This window comes from Choloepus didactylus (genome assembly GCF_015220235.1).
Source record: "Choloepus didactylus isolate mChoDid1 chromosome 11 unlocalized genomic scaffold, mChoDid1.pri SUPER_11_unloc3, whole genome shotgun sequence".
Taxonomy (NCBI): domain Eukaryota; kingdom Metazoa; phylum Chordata; class Mammalia; order Pilosa; family Megalonychidae; genus Choloepus; species Choloepus didactylus.
In genome coordinates this window covers 1738417-1753307 of record NW_023637580.1, presented here as the reverse complement: position 1 = coordinate 1753307, position 14891 = coordinate 1738417, and the positions used below count along the sequence as shown (strand labels likewise).

Sequence of the window (14891 nt, the reverse complement as noted above, 5' to 3'; positions counted from 1 at the left end):
AGTTTGTTCACTTTCCACATTTTTTTCTTAAGGAATAATTCTTTGCTCCATACAGTTAAATAATATCCTTTCTAAAACTTGAATCACATTCTTCACCATTTATTTTCATTCCTTCTTGTGCATTAATAAAGGCAAAATTTTTATGTATGTAGGCTCACTACAGGTTATTAGTTCTACACAATATAATTCCTATTATAGTCCAAGTTTGTTTGCCATTTCCAAAGTTAGTTTTACCATGGCTTCATTATTTTTTTAGTTTCAACTTTTGTTACAATGTGATCATGATATATAAATTAGGCAATTCACATGTTTGGAATTTAGTGAGGTCTCTATGTCACTGTAACAGGATCCTGAACCTGAAGCAACAGAAGGCAACTAGAGTTATCTTAGTTACAGGACATTTTACTGAGTCATGAAAACAGAATTCCCAGGTTAGACAGGATTAGGGTGCATTTCCGTCCAGTATGACACAATTTCCCCGTGGGTCTCTCAGCTCTGCCTTCTTGCTTGTGCCACTCTGTTCTGAGGCTCATGAGAAGATGGCTTTCCAAAGGAACCCTGGCTCCCATCCTTGTCCACAGCCCAAGCAAACTTTTATCCACCCTACAGGCAGATCATGTTTTTTTTTAAAACATTGGTCAGACCCATGCCACTTTGGTGCTCACACTACCCAATGGTTTCCCACTTTATTCAGCATACACTAAAGACCCAAAGGACTTTCTGACCTCAGCTCCTGCTCCTCTCTCCTCACTCATTTGTCTCCAACCACGCTGGACCCTTGAACTGTCCTCTGGGGACTCTGCACCCGTGTCCTCCTCTGAACTTCCCCTGGGGGCCATCAGGATCACCGGTTAATGTCCTGCAAGATGCTACATAGTGTTTCCTCATCACGTGGGCTTCCTGGATAGAGTCAAGGAAAATAACTTTATAAGTTTCTGTTTTTTTAACTGATGTATTTTTCTCCACTAATATCATCTATCTATTAGTTAACAGTTTCCTCCCAAAGCAACTATAGACTGTAAGAATACAGATATTATTTTTCACTTGTGTACTCATAGACCCAGAATAGTGAATGGCATTCATAAGGCAATGAACAAATACTTATTGAAGAAATGAAGGAAGCACTTCTGGGCTCATATCATGCACACTCACACAGATATACACACTCACCATTCACAGACATTCGTGTGTGTACATGTGAGTGAATTTTACTTTCTACCACAAGACCTCCAGAAACGCATCCTGGTTCACACTCCTTTCAACTTGCTCATTTGTCCATTCGAAAGCCAATCTTTGTCATTGAGGAATTGGATTCCCAAAGGTAAGTTTGTTGAGACCTTGGGATTGGAGTTTCAGTCATTTTCCTCTAAAGCAGAAGGAGGAGTGAAATCCTGACCAATCTGGAATTATTTTAGGAAGGAAGAAGGGAAGAATGAATGTGGGATAAGAAATAGCTATAATTGGTCTCTGAGAATCAAACACGTGTAGTTTAAACAGCAATAAGAAATATTTAATAAGGAATATCAGGCTGTATCTTATGCTCTGTGATTTGTGTTAATGTGTGCCTAATTTCTGTGAATGAGAAAACAGAGTAGTTTGCATTGTTCTGAGCAATACTGGTTTATTCTAGCAATGAGGCCAAATTGTCCATTAACATCGTCGGATGGCAGCAGAGGTCACATGACCGAGGACATCTGCTTATGTTCCCTATGCTTTTTTCTTGGCAAGCTTTTATTTTTATATTATTCCAGATTCACAAAATAGTCACAATAATAGATTTAGGAGCTAAATGTTTGCATTTGCCTTATGTATTTAAATACAACTAAATTTTCCCAAGCCATTGAGAGTTTATTGGAGACATTGTAATTTTTTTGCTTTTTTCCTTTTTAAATTTTTTGTTGAAATACAGTCAAAAAGCATCTCTCTATCTTTCCTCACCCTGTTGCTTTCCCAGGCAGAGGCAAAACATTAGTCACCTTGTATTCTTTGTATTTATTCAGACATACATCAGTATCTTCTGGGGGTCTTTGTTTCATGTATTTGGTGTAATGGGCAGGCAATCACACTACCTCCTCTTCTGCTGAGAGGCTGTCTCAAAATATGTCTACATGTTTTTATAAAACCTCCTTTTTCTCCATATCCTGACTTCTTAAATATCCCCTGCTAATGAATGGTTAATATTTACAAATCCATACATGTACCACCTCCTTTAAAATAACCTGTATTGTGGGCTTGCTATTGATTTTGGAATAGGACATCAATAATCTTTGCAGCTCAGAGATTTTATATCAACATATCTATAGCTATATCCTAAATATTTTATTGAATTATCCAAAATCTTTATGTGTTTGTAGCACAAAGACAGCCTAATTTAGCTCAGTTGGCCATATTGCCTCAGCGAATTCCCTCTACCAACTCACCTCAAACCACTCTGTCCCACACTTCATCTGAACCCCACAGGTCTTCTTTCACATCCACAGGTGGTTCTGCTATTTCCACACTTTGCACATTGTCCTGAATTGAATGCTCCAAGATACTGATGCAGTAAAATTTCCACCTTTCACATGTGTCTATCTCAGTGAAGGATTGCCTAATGATGGATATAAATAAACCCATCCACCATGGTTCTATATTCAGATAACCTGACCATTCCTGCATAGCATTTCAAAGTTTGGGATTCCTTAATGTGCAATTTTTCATTGGTTTATTGTTTGTCTTCCCCAATAGACCTATGATCCATGAGGGCATGGTTCATGTGTATTGATTATCAGTATAAACTCAGTTATAGGCACATTAAGAGCACATAGATACACATAAATATTTGTTTAGGGGATAAGCAAATGATGCTGCTATATGAAGTTGGAGATTATGATAATTTGTACTTCAATAGAGCATTGAGGAGGAGAAACATGTGGACAGGAGGGATATTAACTGGGGGATATTCTTTGGTGAGAATAGGATAGATTTGAGGGCCCTCTGTTTAGAACATACATGCTCCTATGGTTTGAGGGAAAATCCACAGGCTGTGGGCCCCAGCCAGCGTTCTGAGGATTGGAGATGCCCTTCACCTCTTCCATTTCAACACATGAAGGGAGGACATCATATCTAATGCAAATAAATCTAGAGTCAACGTTATTTCACCTCTTGCACAAGTGGATACTTCCTCTTGTGCATTTTGAATATTGCCTTTAATTTCTGTGCCCTTGAATTGTCGTCAAGAAACATCTATAGCATATATTTCAAATAAATGCTTATGTCTTATCTATTAACAAATGTACATATTGGGAACTTAAAAGTTATAAAGGTGTAATTTCTGGCTTCAAAATGATGTTTTAAATTTATTTGAGGGAACAAATACAGAATTCTAAACACACTAATAAAAACATGTTCAGTTCATTATACATGAATCCCAAATGTCAGCAGATCCAAAATCGGGAGTTTCCTAATCACACAGAGCACCTTCTGCCTGTGTTTTGCACTGTCTGACTTAACAGCAGGATGGTCAGAGGTTGTCTGTTTTGTCCCCCATGGGGGTCCAGGGTAGAAGAATGATCTCAGGGCCCCTCTGAAGCTCTTTCTGTAGGTGTAGATGTGGGACAGGTTGGAGACATTATAAAAGGAGACCTGCCCAGCCTCATAGTCCAGGAAGATCCCAACAATCTCACGAAATTCTTCAAAGTAGTGTTACCCGAGGATTCCCAAGGGCTTGGTAGTCATTACTGCGATTCAAGCATAGTGTCCAAAACCCAAACTCTGGGGAGATTTGGAGCTCGCCCCGTCTGCAGACTGAATCAGTACAAACACCCAAGGTCCATTTTATCTTCCCTTTCACACTCACCTCCCAGTAGTGTCTACCTTTGAAAAAAATCTGCTGACCCAAGACACAGTCCAGGTTGTCAAACTGCTTACTACAGCTGGGCAGATCCTGAAAGATATCACCACCTGTCACACTTTTTTTTGTCTTCAGCAATTTGGAGATATGGGTGAGCAGTGTCTAGATCCAGTGTAATATCCTCTGTAGAAGAAGTTCTTGTCAGTATTGGGGAATAATCAACAATATTTAACACAATCTATTGGAGCATAATCAATAACAAACAGCACAATATAGCATCTATCTGTGCTCTCCCTCAGTTTTCCTCAAAGAGAAGTTGCTCCATTCCTCAGGCCTAGTTTTTCATACTTCCTCCACTCTTGAACCCAACTGTCAATAGCTTGATACTGAGGGTTTGTCCAGAAAGTAAAAAACAAAGAGAGAAGAATCCAGATTTTTGCAATTTAAAGAGTTTGAGAAAATGGCTAATATTATTTCAACACATACTATGCACTTAGGGCTATTCAAAGCATATTTATACGTATTTAATTTTCAGTACAAAATAATAAGGTTGAGAATTTCCCTAACTTGCTGTTGAGAAAAATGTTTAGAAAGGTTTGCCCAAGTAAAATTTCTAACATGTATCAATATTTGGGGAAATGTCCAGGTGTCTCAGATTGGAAGTACGACAAAAAACACTTATATATTTCACTTTGAACGTGAACACTATGATAAATTTAAATTCTATCTTAAATTGTTTCAAGAAATTCTACCAGATTACTTGAATTAGCTATTCAAAGAATTAGTTTCATATAGAAGAACAATTTATACAGATTCATATAACGAGGAGAGGGGGCAAAATAATAATCCAGATAGTCACCTAATCAAATGTGTTTCTGTTAAAAAAAGTCTACATGGATAAACTAATTCTTTTATGGGTCAGTTTCTTATGGTGATAGCTAGAACTAAATTTTAATTGCATTAGTATAAACACAATAAGATACATCCACTAGTGTTAACATGATGTAAGAAGAACTGAAAATATGCTAGCACTCTAAATACAGAATTCTGTGCCTTTTTAGTCACTGCATTTCAGCTGTTCATGGGTGCTTTCTTAAAGCCCAGTACAAGGTGTGATGTACAGACTGAAATTTTTTTCAACTGGAAAATGTGTTTCTGGTGTTCTTTAAACTATGTGAGGGTAATATTATACCAATTAGTTGCATGACCTGGGGGGAAATCTCCTAGGAATTCTGGTCTTCAGCTTCTTGATAAAATGGTATGTACTGTATGGCCTTGCTTCCTTCCAGATAAAGATAATTTATTGTAACATTAATGAAGAAGTATAGAAGTATAATGGAACACAAATATTTATCACCCCTACTATTAAGTGGATTCCTGATTTTGACAATTTATTAGAAGTCTAAGGTCATCCCAATGGAGAAAGTGGCCTTTGATTTGACACATCAACATGAGGGTCCCCTTACTGTGGCCCATAGACAATCAGTGTCATTGTGTCACAATCCTTGATCCTAAAGTGCATCAGCCAGCCTTTTTCCCCTGCCCCATCAGCTATGCCCCACACGCATGCCCTGACACATGCATTTCTGGTTCTGTAAAGCATATTTGATAGCACCTGTTTTGGCTATTGTATTCTACTCTGCTCCAACCCAGAGTTTCACAGAGCAGCACCAAGTGTGATGTATGAAGTGTCACTCATGTAGAAACTGAAGAACACAGCCTTGTCTGGCATGATTGTTCACATCCATCTCCTCTGAGCTCTTGGTGGGATGGGATATTGACATGGTGCATAGAGCATGAGAATAGAAGGAGAAATCATGAGTCAGGGGATCAACCTTGCCTGAAATCTATCATCTATATGACACAAGTTTCTCCAATATCATTCACAACCACAGTTTTTCATTTGATTAAAGAAAGGGACAATTTAATGGACCTACTTGATGACACCATAGGTTATGACTGAGGAAGCCCCACAAGACAAATTCATCCAGACCTATCACAAACATGGGTCTTTTCTCTTTTGTCCTTTACTTTACACCTGAGTCCAGCTTGGAACTCAGATCTGCCCCCTCCGTATGTAGTCAGTTGCCCTCAACCATATATAAGAGTTACATTTTTAACCTAACTGAATCCTTGTACACAGAGATTCTTCTTTGAGCAATTACCTGGATCTGGCCTTGGGCTGAGCCCTGCTTCAAACTTGACTCTTACAATCTCTTTGGCAACAAACAAAATGTATCCTATCCTGAGATGCAGAAATCCTTGGACTTGATATTATTATACACACCCTAGCTTCTTATGAAGACTGTTTAAAGCCATTTGAAAAAATAGGTAAAAGGACTTTGTAAGATGTTATGCAAATTTAATGAAATAAATTAGATGAGATTTTACTTTTAAACTACGCATTACAGTGAGCATCAGGAAATGGAAGGTTTGGAGAAGAAAAGGGCTGAATGTGTGTGTGTTTGTGTGTGTGTTTGTGTGTGTGCAAATGCACAAATTACAGGTTACCTGTCCTGGTGGCCCAGTGTGCTGGTTGAAACTAGGAATTAATACCCAGATACTCCTGCTTCTAGTTACCTGCAAAGCTTTGAGCAATTTTCAAGCCTGAAAAAAGAGAGAAAATGTTATAATTTCTAAACCAAAATTTAGCAATGGATAAAAAGGTCATAAATGAGGGGTTCAGAGGCTACTACAAGGGGAAGAGCTTGTGCAGCAATTTTCATCACTTACCCTCTTCCCCAGGAGTTTTCTCCTTTCTGAAACAATGAATAGAGTAAGAGTTTGCTCTGAAATACATTTATAGCCTATGGTCACAGAGAAACATTAGTTACCAACATCTTCATGACGTTTGCCTGTAACACAAAACAGACTATTTCTTATTTAGGAATCATTAGCTAAAGTCATTTTCAGGGGTTTTTACATATAAATTCACTTGGGCAAGTAAAGACCAAGGGTCAGTTTTGAGTTATGAATTTTAGAAAATCATAGTTTAAAACCTTTTGGATGACTTTGCTTCAACATAATTCAGGGGATAATAACATCAGTTTTTGACCAGTGATAGACTCTCCCATCTCTTTTTATTAAGAACATAACATTTTGCAGACTGCTGTCAGCAAGATCTAGGTATTTCAGTAGACAATACTGAAGGCACCACCGATGTTTGGAAATAATTCTGTTTCTACCCATTTGTAGAATTAAAATCTAAATTCAGTTAGTTCTGCTAAAATTCTTGTTTTAAAACTGTGAATTGGTTCCAATGTGGTTAATATATTGCAGAATAATTTGAGTATCTGGTGGATTTTGCTTTTGCTTATGTGCTGTTTTGTGCTGCAGAAAAGTTCATAGGGGCATAGGAATAATAACTTACCCCCCCCCCACACACACACACATCCCTAGGAAAAGGAGCCACACCCATCCACAGCTGGTGTTCTGACTTTGTTTCTGACATCAGATGAAGCTTCCAGGGTGTCATGAAAACTCAGGAGCTGCCACCTACTCTGTGGCCATTGACACACAGTCCCCACCCTCCCTCCCTTTAATTTTCTCCTCTTCCATCTAGCTTATTTTGTATTTTTCCTGTCTGTTCTCTGGTAAATTTCTCTGTTTATCTAGGGAGCACCATTGTCATTTAGTGGGTAGAAGCCAGAGATGCTGTTAAACATCCTCCAGTGCACATGACAGTCCCCACAACCAAGCATTGCCCTACCCAAGTGTTGAGGTTGAGAAACCCATTTGCACACAACCCACTTAGACACAACCACAAGTCTCCAGCCATGTGTTCCCAATCCCTTTATAGCTCACACTGTCCAAACTCTGACTCATTCTTTGCTGTCTACAGATGAAGAAGGCAGCACAGATGAGGAGGAGGATGGTGGCTGGAACAGCAACTGCAGCAAAAACCCACATCTCCCAGATGGGGACTCTGGGATATGACTCATCTAACAAAACAGAACTCCCATAAATACATGTTGAAGTTAGCAGCCAATTTAGTAATGCTCAAAGGGCAGATCCTGTATTAGCCAAGAAAATTCAAGGAGGTATCCAAACAAGAATTCAGAGAAAATACCCCAGTGACCAGAAAAGAAATCAACAAAAAATAGGCAATCAGATATTGTGGTCTGTACTAGCCCCTGTGGACTGTGCTAAATGGAAGGACTTTGATCCATTCCAACCTTATCCTAGTTACGGGAGTGGACAATGCTCCTTGCAGCAAAGGGTCTCATGAAATTAGGTTCTGCTGATGAGATAAATTTTCATAAGATTTGGAAGGGAAATATGGGACAAAAGCCTGTGTCCTGCTCTTCTGGCTATATTGCACTGGAGAAAGGTAGGACTTCTCTGCAGGATCACTCTGGTGTTCACCCCCAGCCTGTGGGCTATGGGGAGAATCCTGCTGTGACAGCAGCTGCAGTGCTGCTAGGACCACAGCTCCACGTGTCTGCACCCAGCTTTCTGGGAAGGCAGAACTTTTACAGTTGTGCCAATGTTGAGTTCTTAGTGCACCATAGTGTGTGTGGCCTTATAGATGGTAACCTTACTGGCAAGGCATGTCAATATGTTTGGAATCATTCTTGGAGACCCAACACAGGCTAATAATTGTGTAGGAAAAAATTTCCTTCCATGAATCATTCATTACTTAAACTAGAGAATTTCTCCTCAAGACTTCACCCTGGCTGAAGGGTTGACCATTGGGTGGAATCAGAACCTCCTTTATTTGCATTACTAGGGAACTAAAAGAAGCTCATGTAAGCTTCCCAAGGAAGGCCTTGGGAAATCAATAGGAAGAATCATGATTATTGAACCTCAGTATGTGTGTAGCAAAGGGAATAGACAAAGTTGCCCTTCATTTTTCCTGCAGTCTGTGGGATTGAATCTAATGCACATTGATGAGACAGGCTGGATGGGGTCTCACCTGCCACAGAGATCCTTGCTTCTTTCTTGAGGTCAAGAAGAGTGTTGTGAATGAAGCAGGACATGTTGCCCTGAGACTGGGTCAGCAGGATGACTGTTGTCTCCACATAGAACAGAACATTGCCCATCCGATGCTCTGTCACAGAGAGGGGCAGTAGATCCTGACCCCTGGAGTCTGTCCACTCAACACTGGGTTCTGGATACCACCCTGAGGATGTGCAGAGCAGCTGGATTCCATGAGACTCACCTCCTTCAAGATGAATATGAGGGGTTGAGCTTATGCCTGGGAAACTGACAATTAAATAGAGGGAGAATATTATAGCAAATCATTAATTGTAAGGGCTGCAATCATTTCTGAAATGCAATTTCTTAAATACATTTTATTTACCAAGTTTTATAAAGGACTACAAATCAAATTATTATAATAATATAGAAATATTTTCATACTTATAATTTAAAGGGACAGGGTTTGGGTACATTAAGCAACTTTCAGTATAATAATAGAATGTGAATTGGAACTAGACTTCATTATAGTGTCCATGAGGTAAGTAAAACACAATAAATAGACATGTAAATAATAAAGTTTCATTGATATTTCAAGTTGTGCAATTCCCATGAAGGAAGTAAGCAGGGAAATTGGTTCAACCATCTTTGGCATGTTAATTTATGTAGTAAGTTCAAGGAAAACTGCTGATGAAGTTTATTTGTGCCTGACTGAATATTCAAGACAGAAAGATTGGCATTTTTTTATGATTTCCATGGCTCATTATATGCCTTCTTCATTGAGATCTCTGCTCAAAAACAACTTTTTACAACTAGGCATCTTTTATCACTTTTTAAAATTAAAATTTATTGCCATCCTCAATCCCAGTTTTTATGTTCATTTTAAAGAGCTTTTATTTTAATCCCACATGTATTACACAATGTTTATTCAGTTAATTGTCAGTCTCCTCTCCTGCACTGGAATCTGTGCTTCCAGGGAGAAGGGGCTTTATCTGTCTTGTGTGCTCCAGTATTCCAGACACATAGAACAAAAGCTGGCACATAATAGTCATCCCATAAATAACTGCTGAATAAGTTAGTTAATTTGCAAAGAAGACTTACAAAAATATTATGGCAATAGTAATAGTTGAGAAAGCTAGGGAAAAATAAACATCTCCCCCATTGACTGAGAAATATGGTGATGAGAGTAGTGATCCTGAGTAGGATACTTCAATGAATGAAACTATGTGGGATTTGTTAAAAGGAGAATTTTACTTGGCCATTGATATTGTTTTGTCAAATACCAGCTTTTGGGGATGAGCTGATTTATTCAGAGATGCCCCTTTGAGTATCTCTACTCTGAACTCATTCTTGACATAAAATACCTCTCTGTCAGATGTGCCCAATGCCCAGAGCTTCTGTTGCTGATAGTCTTTGTCTTTCCAGGGGACCTGGAAGGCCTGGTCAGCTCCTGGAGGAGGTGCTTTCAGGATTCTCAAGCCTGTCTCCGATACCTGCAAACTAAGACTTGCTATTTACTCAGCTGCTGAGCCTTTCTCCTTTCACTGATTTTGTCAAAACAACAATTCACACATCTACATTTCTAACCTGGTCTTCACACTTGATTTCCAAACATTATTTCTGATCAATCATATTTTCTATCTGAGTGAATGAAACATTATTTATAAAGCTGCATAGATTCTCCAAATTCTGTCATTGAAGAAATCCTTTTGACTTAGCTTCTAAATATCTCATTCGGGAGGAGATGGGGCAAGATGGCAGAGTGGTGAGGAGCAGAATTTCGTCTCTCCCCTAGAGCAGCTGGCAATTACCCAAAACTATATGAAACAGTGTTTTCGGGGTCTCCGGTAACCAGTCACACATTGGACACAAGTTTGGAATTGGAGGAAAAGCTGAGATCGCAGCGAACATTGTAAGTTCCCCGGACCAGGGGTCTGGCGCCCCTCCCCACCCAGACCTCACAGACTGTCTTGCTGCCGGCTCCCTGAAAGGGGGGGGGGGGGGGACCAAAAAACAGCAATCTGCTGAGGGCAAGAAGGGAGGCTCAACCCAGCCTCAACTGCAGAATTAATTAACAAATTAATTAACTAACTTTGGGAGCTGGGGTGCTAAAGAAGGGCTGGGCTCCAAGAAGTGGGGACACGTAAAAGCAGGCACCCATTCCCAGACTCCAAAAAAACCATTTTTTTTTCCCCTTACATTTTGTCCCTTCTGGCTTCTCACTGATCCCTTATCTTTTTGCATTTCAATAGCCCCCAGCAGGGGTGGAACTGAAGCGGTTGGAGAGTAATTATCAGACAATAGCCCAAAGCATATCTTTAAATGCTCTATTCTGACACTGACAAAACTTCCAGGCTGGGGAAAGACTTTTAAAAGAGACTCTTTTTTTTTTTTTTTTTTCTTTTTTCTTTTTCTTGATTTCTTTTCTACTTTTCTTTTTTTTTTTTTTTTTTAATTTAAAAGTAATATATGTTGTTATTTTCTATCGGAAAGCCCAGGTTGAAGGACTAGGCTGGGCTTGAGGGGAGACAGAGTACCCACAGTGTCTTTGAATTCCGTATTCACTACTGAAGGCCTCCAGCCCCGTCTTTAATTGGCAACTCAGGCTGACCAAGGAATCTACCTGCAGAGGCCCCAAAGAGGAGAGAGAAGAAGGGAATAGTGCCCCTGAGAGACAACTGGAGTTCTGAGGATTGGGAGCGTGAAGGGAGGCCCAGCTCAACTGGCAGTCCTCCTTCTGGGAATTCAGACCCCAGGGGCTGGAATTCAGATTCTGGCTTCAGTCAGCCACACCCCTGACAGGATCAGAGTCACCAGGAGAACTAAAGGCTCCACACCTCCTTACGCTGGTGGGGGAGCTGCGGGCTGGCCAGCGCCACCTGCTGGACAGGAGAGGAAAAGCACCAATTCTAAAGGCCTCATAGGAGGGTCTCATTCTCAGGAAAACCCCATACCCTCCCAATGAGACCTGGGCCTCACTAGACTGGGAAAATCTGACTAGGGTCGACCATATCTGAGGAGACCCACTCACAAAAAGGTTACATAGAGGCAGAACAAGAAACAGAAAAAACAAGAGGGGAAAAATTCTGATCAACTAAATATCTCATTCATTTAGCAATTTTATTGTCTTACTGCTATATTTTGGTTTGCATTCTTACAGTCACAGTTCTCTAAGATCTATTTTTCTCTAAAAAAGTCATCTTTTTGAGACAATAAAATTATCCTAGCATAAATTCAAATTCTACGTAATCTGGCTAAATTTCTTTTTCTGCTGCAAGATATAGAGAGGTGTATATAGTATTATTCTCATCCATAAAAGGAGTAAAAAAAAACTAGGAAATGGCAAATTAGTGACTTTCCTTGAGCCCATCAGAGAATGGAGACTGCAGGACCAAAAACATAGTTTCCATAAGTTGTGAAACAGTTTCAAACAGTTTAATGTAGGCATAATTTGAATACTAGAAGGACAAAAGAGGGAGAATGAAGAAAAGAAATAGTTGAAGAAAAATTGACCACTAATATTGTAAAATTAATAATAGATACCAAGGCACATATTTAAGAACCTCGGAAAACAAAAGGCAAGATGAGAACACACCTAGCACTAATATATCCAAACTGCTGATAATCAAACACAACTGAAAAACCTCACAGTCAAAGAAAAAATAAACATACAAATTATGTAAAGTGGAAGAAAGATAAGAATTAAAGCAACTTCTTGAAAGAAATCAGGCAAAGATGATGACAATGGAGTAATCTCTATGAAGGATTAAAAAAATGTTGACCCAGAATTCTATAATAGGTGAAAATATTCTTCAGCAATGAAGAATAAATAAATACTTTCTCAGACAAACTAAAAAACTACAGGATTAATTGTTAACAGTCTTACAAGAAATATTAAGATAATTTCTCAGGCATATAGCCAGAAACATAAAAAAGGGCTTCATTTAGTTGTTACATAAATAAACAATGGTCTTTAAAAGTGGAATAAATTAAGGTAAAATAAAATAATTTCCTGTTCTTATTTTAATGTTTCTGAAAGGTAACTGATTTTCTAAAGCATAACTAGTGACAATGCATTATGTATTTATAGCATATATAAAATTAAAATATAAGGCAACAATACTAAAAAAGATGGAAGAGAAAAATGGATAATATATAAGTGGCATGGTATTATTTAAAGGTAGTCTCTGATTCCTTTTAAATCTATGTGGTAGATACTGGGAAAGCCATTGTTTTAAAAGGGGCATAAGTCAATAGAGGAGATAAAATGGAACAATAAAAAGTGCTCAAATAACACAAGAGAAGGCAGCAAAATAGAAAAAAAATAAGAAATGGAACACAATGAAACAGCTAGCAAAATGGTAGATTCAATTCAACCATATCAATAATCACTCTAAATGTGAGTGATCTAAACACATGAGTTGTAAAACATATTGACAGACTGAATAAAAATGCAAGACCCAGATTGACAATTGGATGAAAATTTAGGACTCACCTATATGCCATCTATAAGAAACCTACTTTAAATATAAAAGCATAGACGGTTAAATATAAAAATATGAACCAAGGTATATCATGTTGTGATGGTTTAGATCATGCATATACTTGGCAAAGTTATGGTGTCCAGCTGTTTGGTCAAGCAAGGACTGGCCTGATTGTAACTGTGAGAATATTTCATAGACTTGAATCATCAGTAAGTTGATTGCATCTATGGCTGATTACATCTACAATCAACTGAGGAGACTGCCTTCAACAATGAGAGATGTTTCATCTAATCAGTTGAAGGCTTTAAACAGAGAAGTGATGACTTCAGCAGTCAGAAGAGAGAATTTTCATCTCTACTTCAGCCAACCAGCATTTCCTGAGAAATTCACTGATAACCTTCATTGGAGTTCCCAGGTTGTGGCTGCACTACAGAATTTGGACTTGCCCACCCCATAGTCACATGAGACAATTCATATAAATATCTCAAATTTACATATATCATCTGTTGGTTCAATTTCCCTAGAGAACCATGATGACTACAAATGCAAATAGTAACCAAAAGAAAGCTAAAATACTTAGTCCATATTGAAATTTCCAACATACCTTCCACAACCACATCTTCAATGCCACTCACATACTACATTTTTAAAGCCATACTATAATACTTTCTGTTTCTTAAATATAAAAATCTCTTGTCTTGCAAATGTGATTTCATTTGTCCAGAGCTCTTTAATGGTTGGAAAATGTCTTATTTAGTGCTGTCTTTTTCTAAATCTATTTATATTAACTTGGCTATTTAAATATTTCCTTAATCAATAAGCTGAATAGGAAGAGAGGATTAGACACAATTAAGCATTAGCAATGAAACAGAATAACTCATGGGGAAGATATTGAAATACTGGAAAAGTCACAAAATAATAAATAAAGTATGGGAAACTTGAATAGGCAAAGGTAGAAATGGACATAAAGATTAATGAAAGGTAGAATTAAGAATAAGATAATGGGAAGGAAAAAGAAATAATGAATGAAAACATAGGATAAGGAATTGAATAATCCAATATCCTTAATAACTGCTTGCAAACCTCACCTGTAACCTGCAATGGAAAATGTACCTCATTGTAGAACGTGAAGGTCTGAAACATACAGACATACTGGCCTTCATCTGATGTATGGATCTCATGGAGCCTCAAGACAACAATGCCTTGGGTAATGTTCTCCTTCAGAAACTCAGTCCTTCCATGATATTCCTTCCTTTGCAATTCCATGTAGTCTTGGCCATCTTGATACATATGAACCACAAATGGGATTCAATCCTGGAACCATCTCACCTTCATGCCTTGGGCATCCATTGAGGGACTGAGGTGGCCAGAGAAGACAACTTCTTTGAATACATGAGCAATAACAGGTTGGGAAGTTCCATTCACTGTGAACTGTCTTGCAAGATTATTCCAGAGATTGAGTTAGGAAGATAAGCCCAGTGTAGATAATGTATGAGTAAAAAGTAGTTCTAAAATATTTAGAAATTCAGCAATGAAACCATAATCCCTTCATTTATTCAGTGATTTACTTACCAAGCAAACTCAAGTGGCTATATATAAAGCTTTTGCTTAGAGATGAAATGTCCTATCAATTTGCTTTGCAGAATGAACACAAAGGA

The 14891-nt window shown here is 38.4% G+C and overlaps 1 protein-coding gene across 1 annotated transcript; it reads right to left on the bottom strand.

Annotated features, from left to right (window-relative positions):
• Positions 1-2939: 2939 nt before the first annotated feature.
• LOC119524631 (butyrophilin subfamily 1 member A1-like) lies at positions 2940-14499 on the bottom strand. The gene is made up of 4 exons (XM_037823339.1): positions 14322-14499; positions 8748-9029; positions 6413-6439; positions 2940-3683 (listed from the first exon to the last, which is right to left on the bottom strand). Exons 1-4 carry the CDS (start codon positions 14497-14499, stop codon positions 3397-3399), a joined length of 774 nt encoding a protein of 257 aa, XP_037679267.1. The 3' UTR covers positions 2940-3396.
• Between the last annotated feature and the right edge of the window lie 392 nt (positions 14500-14891).

Coding starts and splice junctions, on each gene's coding strand:
- LOC119524631 (XM_037823339.1), bottom strand. CDS start 14,499: ATGGAATTGCAAAGGAAGGAATATCATGGAAGGACTGAGTTTCTGAAG. Junction 9,030..14,321: donor TTTTCCATTGCAGGTTACAG/GTGAGGTTTGCA, acceptor TCAGTTTCCCAG/GCATAAGCTCAACCCCTCAT. Junction 6,440..8,747: donor AGCAAGGATCTCTGTGGCAG/GTGAGACCCCAT, acceptor CTCTTTTTTCAG/GCTTGAAAATTGCTCAAAGC.